This window comes from Triplophysa dalaica, chromosome 7 (genome assembly GCF_015846415.1).
Source record: "Triplophysa dalaica isolate WHDGS20190420 chromosome 7, ASM1584641v1, whole genome shotgun sequence".
In the NCBI taxonomy this organism is placed as follows: Eukaryota; Metazoa; Chordata; class Actinopteri; order Cypriniformes; family Nemacheilidae; genus Triplophysa; species Triplophysa dalaica.
Window position 1 is genome coordinate 2,245,693 of NC_079548.1, and position 15,303 is coordinate 2,260,995.

The following is a 15,303-nucleotide window of genomic DNA, read 5'->3' on the forward strand; positions in this document are numbered from 1 at the left end:
CAACTTTGTGCTTTCTGTAACGATGTAAATTCAACATGAAAAAATAGTTTTCCTCAATCCAATATTACCTTTTTATTGACTGAGATAAAACATTCAGATGTGATGCACAGAATTTACTGCAATGCACTTGAATCCATCTTTCATAGTAGACTTGTGGTCAAGTGTCCTACAGAAAACGTATGTTTAAGCACATTTTAGTTCACGTTCATGCTGTCTCTTAACATATATTGAAGAATAATTTTTTAGTGTACAAAGTACAAAATTTGTGTGTGAAAATAGTGCCCTTTTTACCTGGGACAGCTGAAACAAAACAAAAACCTGTGCAAAAAACTCACAAATTACAGCGATTCTTATTACACTCCTTGATAAAAAACACTCATTGTTGAACAATTTGTGCTATTGTTGATTCAACATATACTTTGTTCATCCTGTTGAAGTAAACTGTGAAACAACAATTTAAACTTTGTTCAACATTTTACTTTATTTTAACAACATGAACAAATGTCATTAAAAATAATTTAACAGTTAACAGAACGACACTTATTGTAGTATGGGTTCTCCATGCAGTTAAAAACATTATGGGCCATGTGCTTTAATGACAATAGAGTTGTAGACCGTTTTAAGAATGGAGACTCATATCATTCACTTGCAACCACTCTTACTTTGGTCATCACACATTCACACATTTGTTTGGCTTATAAAAAATTACAGACATTCAGATGTTCACACATGGGAGGTATGCAAGTGAAAGTAAACACCATTTGGGCCACAGTGTGGAGGTGGGGTGGTCAGGGTCGAGGTCATAGAGATAAAACACACTGACACGCCAAAAATCTCGCACGATGAGGAGAGTCTCTGTTGAGGACCGCATGTTCTAGTAAAGACTGAGTGTTTCATTTTGTTCACATTAATAATATTTTATGATATTTAATATGAAATTATCATGTGAATCTGCACTTAAAACAAGCTAAAAATCTGACAGTGAATCGTCCTATGTAAATTCCATTGGCTAATTACAGGGCTCAACATTAACCCAGTGATGGAAATAAATAATAACTTTACTTGTAACAGTTTTGCTGCAAAGCACAATCTTATGGTGAAATTAGATCTCGTGTTTGTTGAGTCAAAACCGAATTATTGTTGTATAAGCATAGCAAGCATCATAGCAAGAAGGCTACAAACTAAGAGTTAACTTTATACCACCAATTAACATCAGCCCTTCATTGATGAAATGGATAACATTACCGTAATCATACAGCGAGATAGGATTGCATGCCTTTATCTTTTGCTCTTTTCTCCTCTTCTACTTTTATTTTTTCCTTTATTGGGCACCTGACTTCTTTAACCTTTTTCTCTCCATCGCTGTCACTGTGTTTATCTGGCACTCGACAATCAGCAGATCTCACATCCCCCCAACACTGTCACTCACGACCTGAAGTCAAGACTAAACCCCTTCACCTCCACATAATGGTTATGGATTATCTTTTTTTTTATTAGACATTTCACACACACAATTCAGAAAAAAACAAACTATGTAAATTACACAGACAGTTATATTATAGATAATAGAAACCCGCAATGCAGCACAGATTATTTTTTTTCAAGTGCTTGTGCCGCCCCCACGTGTCGTGAAAAAGCGCCGCCCCTCGCCTTAGACCGCGACACGTCAGAAGCGAACTTTGCCGAAGTAATACTGCCGAAGAAAGTCTGTCTCTGAAGAGAGAGACAGGTCTCAGGAGGTGATTCGAACGGGAACGTGCGAACACGGAAGAGCACCGATTGCTCTATTCACGGATGTTTTAAGCTTGGGGGCTTCACGCCCCTTCAAGGTGAGTCATCCAATGTGATGAGCTGATTTTGGAGAAAAGTCCAGTTTCTTTGGATCGCTTATTAGCTCATTTGCATTTAGGATCACTTAATAGAATGACATAAAATGGAGATGGTATAAAACACAGTATTGTGCTATACATCATCTTTCCAGGAATGAAGAGAGAAACATTTACATATAAAACATGCCAGGATTATAAGTACATTGACATGAAGTTTGTACAAGAAAGGAAATATAAGCAGAATACAACTAAACACACATGCTTTTAAGGTTCCTGTTGGAATTTCTTTGAAGTCCACAAGTGATCCATCCTGCTCAAATGATGTATACTATAAAGGGCAGTTGGATCAGACATGCTGGAGCCAGTTAGACCCCTACTGAGAGGTCAGGGTGATTAAATATCCCAAATGGTCCTTTTTCTTCAGCACTAAGATCCTACACCGGTGTGAGTTCTCATGTGTGACTGAAGGCTTCCTCTTTGTGTAAAACTCGTTCCACACTGAAGACATGCGTGAGGTTTCTCTCCGGTGTGAATTCTCATGTGTGACTTAAGGTGACTTGTATTTGTAAAAGTCTTTCCACACTGTAGACATGTGTGATGTTTCTCTCCAGTGTGAATACTCATGTGTGTCTTAAGGTGACTTGTATTTGTAAAAGTCCTTCACTGTAGACATGCCATTTAAGATGACCACCTCCTAAGAGAAGATTTTAAATTCACTCATTTTAAATCACAACGTTAAATGTACTCAGACATTACAGTTGTGAGATTTTCAGCAGAAAAATGTATGTTTATTGGTATAATTTTTGTTACCGAACTATGTGTTTTATATTTAAAATCATTACTGACATGATTCATTCACTCGAAACCACTGAAACATCAAGTATAAATCAGGGCTCAACGTTAAAAGTGATGTTTATCTTTGTCTTTTGTTGATTTATTTACAGTAACAGACTGTGATTTTTTAAAGCTCCATTCACTTTAAAAGCACAAAGCAGAAACTATGCTGCAAATAAGTCATGTAAAAGAATGTTTGACAACTAAAACAAACAGACTGCGTCTCATATAGTCAAGTAAATATTGTCAAGTAAAAACTCATATTCATGTTATTATTCACAATGAATAAGCAACAGACTGACGAAAATGTGGAAAGAAATGTTGTAAGAACAACATTTTGAAAAGATCAAAATGTTGTGCTGCACAACTTAAAGCAGGATGTGTGATCTGGTCACTCTACTGCTACATGATTATTGCAATTCTACTGAATCTATACCAGATTATATGTTATGATCTGCTCTACTGCTGTGGATATGCGACCATTGTACCAATCGCACTGAGACATTTCAAATGATATCAAATATGCATATGAAGATTCGTTGTTCTTATAAGATATGGTATTTGTCAAATCCAGTTCATGGGTGAGCATTGAATTGCTCTTAGTTCAGTTGGAGAGAGATAAGAGGGGGAGAAGAGAACAGATGTAGGTGTGAGGTGTGAGTAAGGTGTGAGTTGGTAATCATCATTTATTGTTGTATGGAGATGCGAACTCTGTGGGGAGTTCATTGTATTGGATGAAGTTCTGTGTTTCCCGGGATATGGTGCCCTTTTGGTGCGGACACCTTGGCACCAGCCTTTCACTGACAATGTCTCTCTAACATCTCCAGTTCACACAAACAGTGATTGACACCTTCAGTAAAGCATTAATCCACATCAATCTACATCAATCCACCAATAAATACCAGAAACCAACAAGCAGAAGAATCACTTCAGGTGTAAGAACTGAAATCTTCACACTGTTGTTGGAGTTACTGGAAGAGAAGCTTGAGAACACGAGAGATCCAGAACTAAACAGAACACAAACTGAGGGACTGAAGAACACAGAGGTTGGTTTCTGTTTTTAATTTTAATTGTTTTAGATAGAATCTAGTTTAATGAATTGTGTGGTTATTGGTAGACCATTGAAGCAGAAGATAAATAAATGCAGTAAAATACATGAATGATCATAACTTTGTATAGTATATAATCTGGTATAGATTCAGTAGAATTGCATTAATCATGTAGTCATGGTGAATAATAACATGAATATGTTCTTTACTTGACATGAGACACAGTCAGTTGAATCATTCTTTTACCTGCCAAGCAGAAGATTAACAGTTTAAATAAATGCAGTAAAATACATGAATGATCATAACTTTGTAATGATCAACTTCTCATCAAGCAGCAGGGAGAAGATTGGAGGGGATGAAGAAAAAAACCAACTATTCATATTTTTCTTAATGTTCACTGTTGGTTGTTGTAAACCAACAAAAGGGTTAACCTTTTCATTTCGCTTTTGATTCGATTCATTATTTTAGCTTTATTATAAGTTATTTAACATGTGATCATGTAATTCTTCATATTTTTTCATTTTACGTTGCTTTTGGGCAATTTTCTATATTTTTATCGTTATCATATCAATAATATTTACTGTAACTTTGTTTTTATTTTTCCGATTTGTTAAATGTTATTTTTCTTAATAAAAGTTTTAAATTGTTTTGATGAATAAAAATAATTCTTTAGCCATTGTTTTGTTATCTATTAGATGACGTAGTCGTTTATTAGTTGTCTAATTGATGACTGGTCTATTCTTAGCTTATGGTTAGATGTCTATTAGATTTTCACTGACAGACCAAATTTAATCTTGTTTTAGTCTAGACCCATATCAGTCACATTGCTCATTGTTTTCTGCAGATGGTCTCATACTGCACAAGGACGGATGGCATTTACACTTGTTTAAACGCGCAACATTTGGAGACATTTTATACTCAAATTGGACCGATGAGGGGGGGGGGGGCACGGTGGCTTAGTGGTTAGCACGTTCTCCTCACACCTCCAGGGTTGGGGATTCGATTCCCGCTTCCGACTTGTGTGTGTGTGGAGTTTGCATGTTCTCCCTGTGCGTCGGGGGTTTCCTCCGGGTACTCCGGTTTCCTCCCCTGGTATGGTAGGTTGATTGGCATCTCTGGAAAAAAAATGTCCGTAGGGCGTGAGTGCGTGAGTGCGTGAGTGAGTGAGTGAGTGAGTGAATGAGTGAGTGTGTGTGCCCTGCGATGGGTTGGCACTCCATCCAGGGTGTATCCTGCCTTGATAGCCGATGACTCCTGAGATAGGCGCAGGCTCCCCGTGACCCGAGGTAGTTCGGATAAGCGGTAGAAAATGGAATGGAATGGAATTGGACCGATGAGCAAAAAGGACTGAAGATAATATGTATAGTTTTTGGAGAAAAAATATGAAATATCAGTGTGAATTTTCCCAAAACAAGCAACAAATCTGCCAATTGGGTAAGAAAATAATCTTGAATTAAGGTTTTCCTTATCTTAGTCACTAAATTCAAGATATTTTTCCTACCACATGGTCAGATTTATGACATTTGTACCGGAAAACAGGACAAAAACTATATTTTTTTGTCTATGTAATCACATCTTATTTCATCCATTTTTTTCACATTTGTTCTTGATTTGAATATTAATATGAATATCTGTTTTAATTTTTTTTAAATCTATTTACTCGTTCATTACACGGAGCCCGGCTAGTCACTCGACGGAGAAAAATAAAAACAAGACATTAATCCACAACCTTGCTTTGTTGACGAATGCTCTTACCACTGAGCTACAGGAAAGATATATGTTTATGACAATATTTTATCGTTTTTCCGTTTTAAAACAATTGCTTGTATTAGACAACTTTATTGTGATTGTATTATTATACACTTTACAAAATGTACTGTGTGTTTTGGTCTAAAATAATTGATAAATGTCTTTTATAAAAGGTTCTGTCATAGCAATCTTATCTTCAGTTTTGTCTAGTATATTTAGAGAAACACGTTAAACATCCTTTATTTATTTTAATCTTACTTGCAATGGAAAACCAGCGAAAATTAACCTTGAAATACTATATTTGTAGTTTTATCCTTCAAAATTGCTATGTCCCTCTGCAGCCAGAAACTTTAAACTGTTTTAATGTCATCATCTAATATTCATTATATATTAAAATAATAATATAATCTTATTGCTATTACAACAATAAAATTGTCAAAAAGTGTTTTTAAAGAACACTGTCGTGTCTTTTACGTCAAGCTTCGATTGAATGCTGTTTTGAAAACTAAAAACATAATTTTTGCAAGATTTTAGTATGTACAGAGGTTTAGCTAGCTCTGGAACAAGATAACGTACCTTCCGATGATTCATATAACAAGATATGGTGATAACACTTTTTTGATCAGGCGTTTAAACCAGCTACCAATCGGGGTCCTGAAGAGGTCCGAATTCAAAGCGGAATTCGACGCCTCACGACAACAGAAAGGAGGAGAATTGGGACGCAGCATTTTTACTACGAAATCTTACATTTCCGACGTATTTGTGAAACCAGAGGAAAGTTTTCAGAAAGGTCTGTTTTTACGTGCAAATTACTCGGAATGAACATATATATTTACGAATGTTTTATGCACGAGGCCAATGTCTCTAACATCTCCAGTTCACACAAACAGTGATTGACACCTTCAGTGAAGCTCCTCCTACATCAATCCACCAATAAATACCAGAAACCAACAAGCAGAAGAATCACTTCAGGTGTAAGAACTGAAATCTTCACACTGTTGTTGGAGTTACTGGAAGAGAAGCTTGAGAACACGAGAGATCCAGAACTACACAGAACACAAACTGAGGGACTGAAGAACACAGAGGTTGGTTTCTGATTTTCTTTGTTATTTATTTCTAGATAGAATCTAGTTTAATGAATTGTGTGGTTATTGGTAGACCATTGAAGCAGAAGATTAGCACTATGAATAAATAAAGTAAAATACATGAATGATCATAACTTTGTATAGTATATAATCTGGTATAGATTCAGTAGAATTGCATTAATCATGTAACAGTAGAGTGACCAGATCACACATCCTGATTTAAGTTGTACAGCACAACATTTTGACCTTTTGTTCCACATTTTCATCAGTCTGTTGCTTTTTAATAGTCATGGTGAATAATAACATGAATATGTTCTTTTCTTGACTACATGAGACGCAGTCTGTTGGTTTTAGTTGTCATATATTGTTTTACATGCCAATTTTTTGCAGCATAGTTTCTGCTGTACTGTACTTTGTTCTTTTAAAGGGACAGCTTCTAAATAAATCACAGTCTATTTTTAATGTTCATAAAACAAAAAAAGACAAAGAAAACATCACTTGTGCTCTTGACTGGTGTAACTCAAATAAAGATTGATCTATATTCAATTTATAGAGTGAATATTATACACTGTTACTTCACATCTGATGTCTTTAAATTTTGTATCTGAAATCTTTAACGTTGAGTCTTGATTTATACTTTATTCATTCTCTCTAAACCACTGAAACATCATGGCAGTAATGATTTTTATTATAAAACACATAATTCGGTAACAAAAATTATTATAGTAAACATACATTTGCTCTCTGATTTGCGCAAAGTTTTTTAATCACATTATTGCTTTTTCTGCTGAAAATCTAATTTTATGTTTTAATTTGAACAGAGTAAAATTTGAATATTCTCTTCAAGGGTGGCAACTTTAATCCAAGCAATTCTCACTGCACTGAATTAAACTAAAATCTTGTCCTGTGCTGTTGTTTTGTACAATTGTAAAACTGTGTTTAACAGATCGTTTTTTTCACTTCAGATATGATGGAAGTGAATAAGGACAGTCAAGATGAAGTAAAAGATCCTGATGAGAAACATCAACATGCACAAAAATTCCAGAAAGTTTCACAGAGAAAAGCTCTGAGAACAGGAGACAAAAAGAGCGATAAGCACCAGACAGGAGTGAAAGCATTTGCATGCCTAAAGTGTGGAAAGACTTTTACAAATACAAGTCACCTTAAGACACATATGAGAATTCACACTGGAGAGAAACCGTTCACATGTCTACAGTGTGGAAAGAGTTTTACAAACACAAGTAACCTTAAGAAACACATGAGAATTCACACCGGAGACAAACCTCACGGATGTCTACAGTGTGGAAATTGTTATACGAATACAAGTCACCTTAAGACACACATGAGGATTCACACCGGAGAGAAACCTCACTCATGTCTACAGTGTGGAAAGACTTTTACACAAACAGGAAGCCTTAAGACACACATGAGGATTCACACCGGAGAAAAACCTCACGTATGTCAACAGTGTGGAAAGACTTTTACACAAACAGGACACCTTAAGAGACACATGAGGATTCACACTGGAGATAAACCTGACGCATGTCTACAGTGTGGAAAGACTTTTACACATTCAGGAAGCCTTAAGATACACATGAGAATTCACACTGGAGAGAAACCTCACGCATGTCTACTGTGTGAAAAGACTTTTACACAAACAGGTAACCTTAAGACACACATGAGAATTCACACTGGAGAGAAACCTCACGCATGTCTACTGTGTGGAAATTGTTATACGAGTACAAGTCACCTTAAAACACACATGAGAATTCACACTGGAGAGAAACCTCACGCATGTCTACAGTGTGGAAAGAGTTTTACAAATACGAGTAACTTTAAGACACACATGAGAATTCACACCGGAGACAAACCTCACGCATGTCTACTTTGTGGAAATTGTTATACGAATACAAGTCACCTTAAGACACACATGAGGATTCACACTGGAGAGAAACCTCACGCATGTCTACAGTGTGGAAATTGTTATACGAATACAAGTCACCTTAAGACACACATGAGAATTCACACTGGAGAGAAACCTCACGCATGCCTACAGTGTGGAAAGACTTTTACACAAACAGGAAGCCTTAAGACACACATGAGGATTCACACCGGAGAAAAACCTCACGCATGTCAACAGTGTGGAAAGACTTTTACACAAACAGGACACCTTAAGATTCACATGAGAATTCACACTGGAGAGAAACCTCACGCATGTCTAAAGTGTGGAAAGACTTTTACAAATACAAGTCACCTTAAGACACACATGAGAATTCACACTGGAGAGAAACCTCACGCATGTCAACAGTGTGGAAAGAGTTTTAGACATTCAGGAAGCCTGACGATACACATGAGAATTCACACTGGAGAGAAACCTCACGCATGTCAACAGTGTTGATAGATCTGGATAGAAACATAAAGTTGTTTCTTGTTTTATTTCATTTTATTATTCTATTTCATTTATCCCATTTATTACAATATTCATCTATCATATGTATTCATTCCTATATTTTAATATTCACTTCTATTCGTGTAATTTGCTCCTTACTTTCCTTTTGTTTAACCTCGTTGAGTGTTGTATTGTGTCTTATGCTGATATGAGTATCTGTTGGTCTCCATCTCAAGGTTCATAATTATGTTATAAGACAATGTTTTGATACTGTAATCTTGAATGTTAAAAACTCATATTGAATCTGTTTCTAGTCAGACAAAGTTTGGCAGAGCTTGACTGAGCATCAACACACAACTGAGATTATTCAATAAATCATTTGTCTGTCTATTTAACATCACTTCGTCTCCTGCCTGCTGTTCTTCCCTTCAGCTCTATATCTCCCTGGTGGTTGGGTTAAAGGATTGACTCACAACGGAGTTGATAATTCCAGGTGTAATTTGTTCTTGACGGAGAGAGATCTAGTGAAGCTGGACTCAAAGCTAAGATCTACAAGTCATATCTCATATTTGGATCTATCAGTGTGGAAAGAGTTTTACAAACACAAGTAGCCTTACGGCCCACATGAGAATTCCCACCGGAGAGAAACCTCATGCATGCTTTACAGTGTGGAAAGACTTTTACATAAACAGGAAACCTTCACTCACACATGAGAATTCACACCGGAGAGAAAGCGCTTGCATGCCTTCAGTGTGGAAAGAGTTTCACACGTAAAACAAGTCTTAAGACACACATGACAATTCACTGTCAATAATTGCAAGGGGGCAGATTCTAGACTCAGACAGATATGGACAAAACTCACTCTTTAATAACTCAAAAGAACCACGAGGGGACAAACAGTGAAATCAAAACACTTCCCATGAAGGGACAAAACAAACAAAACCCAAAAATATCAAACAAAGCTAACTCATTATTACAGGTCAGACACAGTGTGAGATACAAAACACTATGAAGGATGCAAGAAAGATTCAATTTCAGACAGGAACAAAGCAAATTGAACCAACACAGCACAGAAAACACAAGGCCATTAAATAGGGAAACTAACAAGGCTTAATAACAATGGGCAGGTTTGGGGAATCAGACACTGACGGGATTCTAATGAGGGCTAAGAGAACACATGGCATATAAAAGGAAAATAAAATGGATATTATTTAGAAAGACAGAAATTTATTAAAGGACTATTATTAAAGGTGAAACTATCAGCAAATGGCAAGATAAATGGAACAAGGAAAACCAGGGAGAACATTTGATAAAATCCAGAAGGAAGTAGAAAAGATGAGGATAGGGGGCAAAGAACTAAAGAGGAATATACAATATCAAGATTAAGACTGGGCCATACAAGCAGAGCCAATCCAGCCCAGGCCTTTAAGCAGAATTTTATTTGGGGTTTCCCTATGGCCCCAATACAACCCACTTTTGTCAATGTTTGATTACTTGCATGCACACATTAGGCCTAACACACCCTAATTCTAGAAGTTGTAGCTGTGTTTGGCATGTAGGAATGTTATAAAAACAAAAACACTTAAACCTTGCATTACAAGGTTACATGATTGTCAAAACATTTGATCGTTTTTATTACATCCAATTGTAGGGGAACTGCCCTTTAAATGATGAGCACAGACCATAATAAGGTGGTGGATGCATTTAATTTCAATGCCTTTAACTATTTGCAAATATTTTATTTAAAAAATAAATTTTACTCCAACCAAAACCCATAGACCCCCTTTTAAAACCCCACAGCCCTTGAACTGTGGTAAGTTACCACTCTGGTAAAGAGGATAACATTATGATGTACATCTCCCTGCTAGAACGTTTTTGAAGGATACATCATGATATTTATGTTTTTCTTTTAAAAAAATTAAAAGGCTCTCTGCGCAATTAAATCCTAATATGCTGTGCCGGAAAATATAACTGTCGCGAGCGCAGGACCGATTAAAATATATAGTAGCAAGTTCTAGGGATGCTCCGATCCACCTTTTTTGCTTCCGATACCGATTTCGATACCTGAAATTCAGTATTGGCCGATACCGAGTACCGATCCGATACTAAGGTAACATTTTTAAAGTGCACAATTACTTAATAAACTGTGTGCATTGCTGTGCAAGACATCAGGCTCGACTTAACATTCATTTCCTGACCCGTAAAACAAAATAACAAACAAATGATTCACAAATTTAGTGAATTATTTATTAAACCAGCAAAATAAAACCAAAATGTTCACTATCTTAAACTTGAAATTCAAAATTAAAGTGCAAATTAAGCAGCTGAATAAAAAAACAGCTTCACTAGCTTGATAAACAGGTACAAATTAATGGAAACAAAATCTCTGAATAACTGTTATGTGCAAATATAATTTAAAAATCAATGCACAATAAACAATAAAGCAGCTGAAATTGAGCAAAAAAGCAATAGCTTCACTGCTTTAGATATTCAAACAGGAATCAGCTCTTTTTAATGCTTTAGTCATTAAAGCAAAGTCCACTACACTAAGCTAAAGTTTAGTGGAAATCAAATTTAACATCCAACACCGAAAGATAAACAAAACACTAGCTTCCCTAGCTTGTGCTGCACATGTAAAAATAAACGTAAAAAGATATAATAGTTTAGTTGGTGCAAATAGAAATTCATTATCAAATTATCCACAAAACTCAGCGCATTGACATCTTTATTTTTTCCGTATACATGTTTGCAGACTTTTTGGTACAGTTCAGGTCTCAGTTACGCTTCACAATGTCGTACCGAGGCTCCAGGTGGTTTATAAGGAGTCTGAAGACATTGTTCGCAACGACGGACAGCGGTTGCAAATCCATAAATATGAAATTCAGTATGCTTTCAGTGATTTTCGCTGCTTTCACACTACCAGATGGAAATTTCTGAAATCTTTCCGCTGTCTCCTCCAAAGTTATCTGCTTCGTAGCGTCTCGTTTTAGTTTCTTCAGCTTATTGAACTCGGCGTGCTTAAATTAGTAGTATTATAATGAACAGCTTTATCACCACCCCTCGGAACATTTACTTCGCATGTATTGCAAACAGCGGTGTAACTTGTTGGCGTAGCTGTTCTAAAGTAAATCTAAATGGCAGATATTTTTTGTCGCTCCATGCTGTTCGCTGCTCAATGTAAGCTATGTTCGCTTGTTCACGCACACTACGTACAGAGCACGTTGCTAACGTATGATGGCACACGCTTCGCAAAGCACAGCCACGAGAGTATTTAAGCGCCGGTGTCTCCAGGAATTTTTACATCGCCTAGCAGAAATTTTATGTCAGCTAGATCGGGTATCGGTGCAATTTGTCACCGATACCCGATCTAGCATTTTTTCCAGTATCGACACCGATTTCCGATACAAATATCGAATCGGAGCATCCCTAGTAGCAACCAAGAAAGGGGACGGGCTAAAAATAGCTTATAACAAATGAAACCTGATTGGCGGACAGTGAAAAACAACATGATTTCTGTATGAAGTTTGGAGTCAGATGTGTGTTTGTCCGATCACTTCAGATGAACTCTGAATATCTCACTTTGCTCGCTCGAGCAAATAAAGATTGAACACTTAGCATCTGGAACCCTTGTCTCTGAGATTTCTTTCTACATTGGAAGTTTAATAATTTACAAGTTTAATTATTAAAATCCAAATTCTCTCAAGTTTTGCCACTTATCTATATTCATATGATCTAGACACAGGGAAAGTAAAAACAACCAAACTATGGACGTGTACAGGTACAAACTGTTCAAACGTTTTATAACGCGATTAGATGTATATTATGTCTGACGCATCGCCATAGAAGAACCATTTTTGGTTCCACAGAGAACCATTCCGTCAAAGGCTCTTACCATTTTATAATCTGATGTAAAATGTTCTTTTTCCAGATGTTAAAAGAGTTGGAAACGGCCCATCATGACAGGCTAATTGTACTTTGGAGAATGATCTTTCAGTACTAAACTGTAGGAGGAGTCTGTGGATCAGAAAGACATTTGTAAGGAATGCAGTCATGATGAAAAACCTTAAGTCTAAGTTTTTATGTATTTTTCATGTAAATGCGTATATAATTATACTAAGAATGAGTTTTAATTCTGTATTTTTAAACATTAGGCCACAATTACCCTTGACCCAATACATAAAATATTCACTAAAACATGGACAAAAGTAATGATCTGCAATTGCTATGGAGTTAAAATACTTCACTATTAACATCCTTTAACTGGTGGAAATTGTAGGATGTACATATTCATCCAGTGATATTTGGAGATGTTTTAATGAAGCGAATACAAAATATGTACAGTATTTAATGTAAATACATAAAGTTTAACAATAACATCATTTTATTTAAAGATAATTTCAGTTTAACAGGTTAAATTCTAAAGTTAATCATACAATTTGCTTTGGAAACTGAATTAGCATGGGTGGGATTGGAAATGTAATATCTTAATTATAAAATATTATACAAAATCTGCATTTTCAGGCCCACATGACACTCAACAAAAACGCACACATGCGCAGACAACACCTAAAGTTCATTAACATTTCCTAAAATTCTGGAACATAAGCTGCCCTGGAGCAGAGTAAGTTGCGATGGTTTCTTACCCTTAAAGTTTCCTCTGTTTTTGGAACCACAAATTATCATGTGCACTAAAAGATGAAACACCAGAAAGAATGTGTCGAGTTTGTTTGCGACAACCTTTGACTGAACAAGGACAAAGTCAATATATATATTAGTCTAATGCAACAGACGCTTTAGTGGACCTATATACGCAGAACCCCAGTGACACAACAGCCAACATGAGAAACATGTGTATTTATTTTGTTTCTTTCATATTTAATTAAATAGGGAACAAGCTCAAAAAATAACCTTTAATATGAAAAGATTTGCTGCGAACGAAAACCGAACGCATGTGGCCTCATGAATGACACGAGCGTACGACTATGGATGGGAACCAAAACCCGGTAATAAAATAGACTCGGGGCTAAATTATGAAAGACAGGAGCATCGATAAGCTCCGCCCTAATCGGTTTTGCTTTCGGTACTCGAGAAACACGCAACACGCGCTGCGCGTGAGAGCGCATTCAGTGAATGCTTTTGAAACTCTCGTCCGTCTCCGTTTCGCGTTACCAAAACAGCGCGTTCCCAATACTGAACGGATGAGCTGTTTTAACATCACAAACACGCATGGCGTGTCTCTCTCAAGCATTTCAACGTCTAGGTTAAATATAGACCCGATATATGTAACCCACTTTCAGCTAAAATAACATTTAATCTAATTAAATGTAATTTTATCCAAAATAACTTGCGAGATGTATGATATTCCATCATGTTAGCAAAGTCAACTGTGATGACGAGGTGTTTGGTTTGCTTTATTTGACATGTTATACGTGTAGGCTGTGCGTAGAAACGATATGGATCGAAGTAAGACGGACTATTTCCACGCAAGCAATAGCCATCATTTCACCGTCTCGGTTATACCCATGGGCGTCGTAAAGGGGGGAAAAGTTAGGACAATTCCAAGGGCCCATGACTGACAAGGGCCCCGAAAATGGGTAAACATATAAAATTATCAAACCATCATCATTCGTTATATTTATTTATATAATAATACAATTAATCATCTCTTTGTTTTTGCCGGTTAAAGTAAAAAATTCCCATTGACCAAAAAGTGAACATCCAAATTGACCGATCACCCCCATGTATATGAACGAAATTGTTTGGTCCTGCCTTAGCGCTCACAGTGACGGTGTTTCGTTGCAGTCAGTAGATCCGCCAGATCTACAGTGACCACAATGTTGCCTAATAAAAATCTGTTTACAAGTTTTCAAAAAAGAAAAGAGAGGAAAGACAAAGGAAAGCGTGTCAAACTGTAAACCCGTTTTTCACCGAGAAAGGTGTGTGAATTGAGCCTGGATCAGACTACAGGAGTTTTAAAATCCTGACAGATTTGAAATTCTGGTTGCAGCTCACACATAAGGAGAATCTTATCAGATTCTCTTATGTAAAATCTTAAACCTGGCATTACATCTATATTTGAATCTCTTTTTCAAGCACTACAAAAATAGGTTTGCCCTTTGTAAACTTGCATTTATGAATGTGAAATGTCCAGAGAAGAAAACGTTGGGGGTAAAGTTGTGGTTATAAATAAGACTAAATGTAGCAAGTGCAAGAATAAAAATTAATTGATTGGATTTTTTTTATATCATAATCGCACATCAAAAGACATTTTCAGACACCCAAATACAGGATAATATTAAGATTATCATACCAGAGGACGCCTCTTACGTCATCTCACCGGGAAACAGAACTAAACAAAGCGTCGCAGT

At 36.4% G+C, this 15,303-nt stretch overlaps 1 protein-coding gene across 3 annotated transcripts; it reads left to right on the forward strand.

Moving 5' to 3' along the window:
- Nucleotides 1–5,316: 5,316 nt before the first annotated feature.
- On the forward strand, nt 5,317–9,335 carry LOC130425940 (gastrula zinc finger protein XlCGF57.1-like). Of its 3 annotated transcripts, none has more exons than XM_056752399.1 (3): nt 5,317–6,251; nt 6,339–6,546; nt 7,512–9,335. In XM_056752399.1, the coding sequence occupies exon 3, from the start codon at nt 7,514–7,516 to the stop codon at nt 8,942–8,944; it is 1,431 nt and encodes a 476-aa protein (XP_056608377.1). In that variant the 5' UTR covers nt 5,317–6,251; nt 6,339–6,546; nt 7,512–7,513; the 3' UTR covers nt 8,945–9,335. The 3 variants fall into 3 exon arrangements, with proteins under 3 accessions (XP_056608377.1, XP_056608378.1, XP_056608376.1); XM_056752400.1 differs by having other exon boundaries at nt 6,352–6,546; XM_056752398.1 differs by having other exon boundaries at nt 5,317–6,546.
- The last annotated feature ends 5,968 nt before the right edge of the window (nt 9,336–15,303 follow it).

Excerpts from the sequence above, each read along its gene's own strand:
- LOC130425940 (XM_056752398.1), top strand. The coding sequence starts at position 7,514 with ATGATGGAAGTGAATAAGGACAGTCAAGATGAAGTAAAAGATCCTGAT.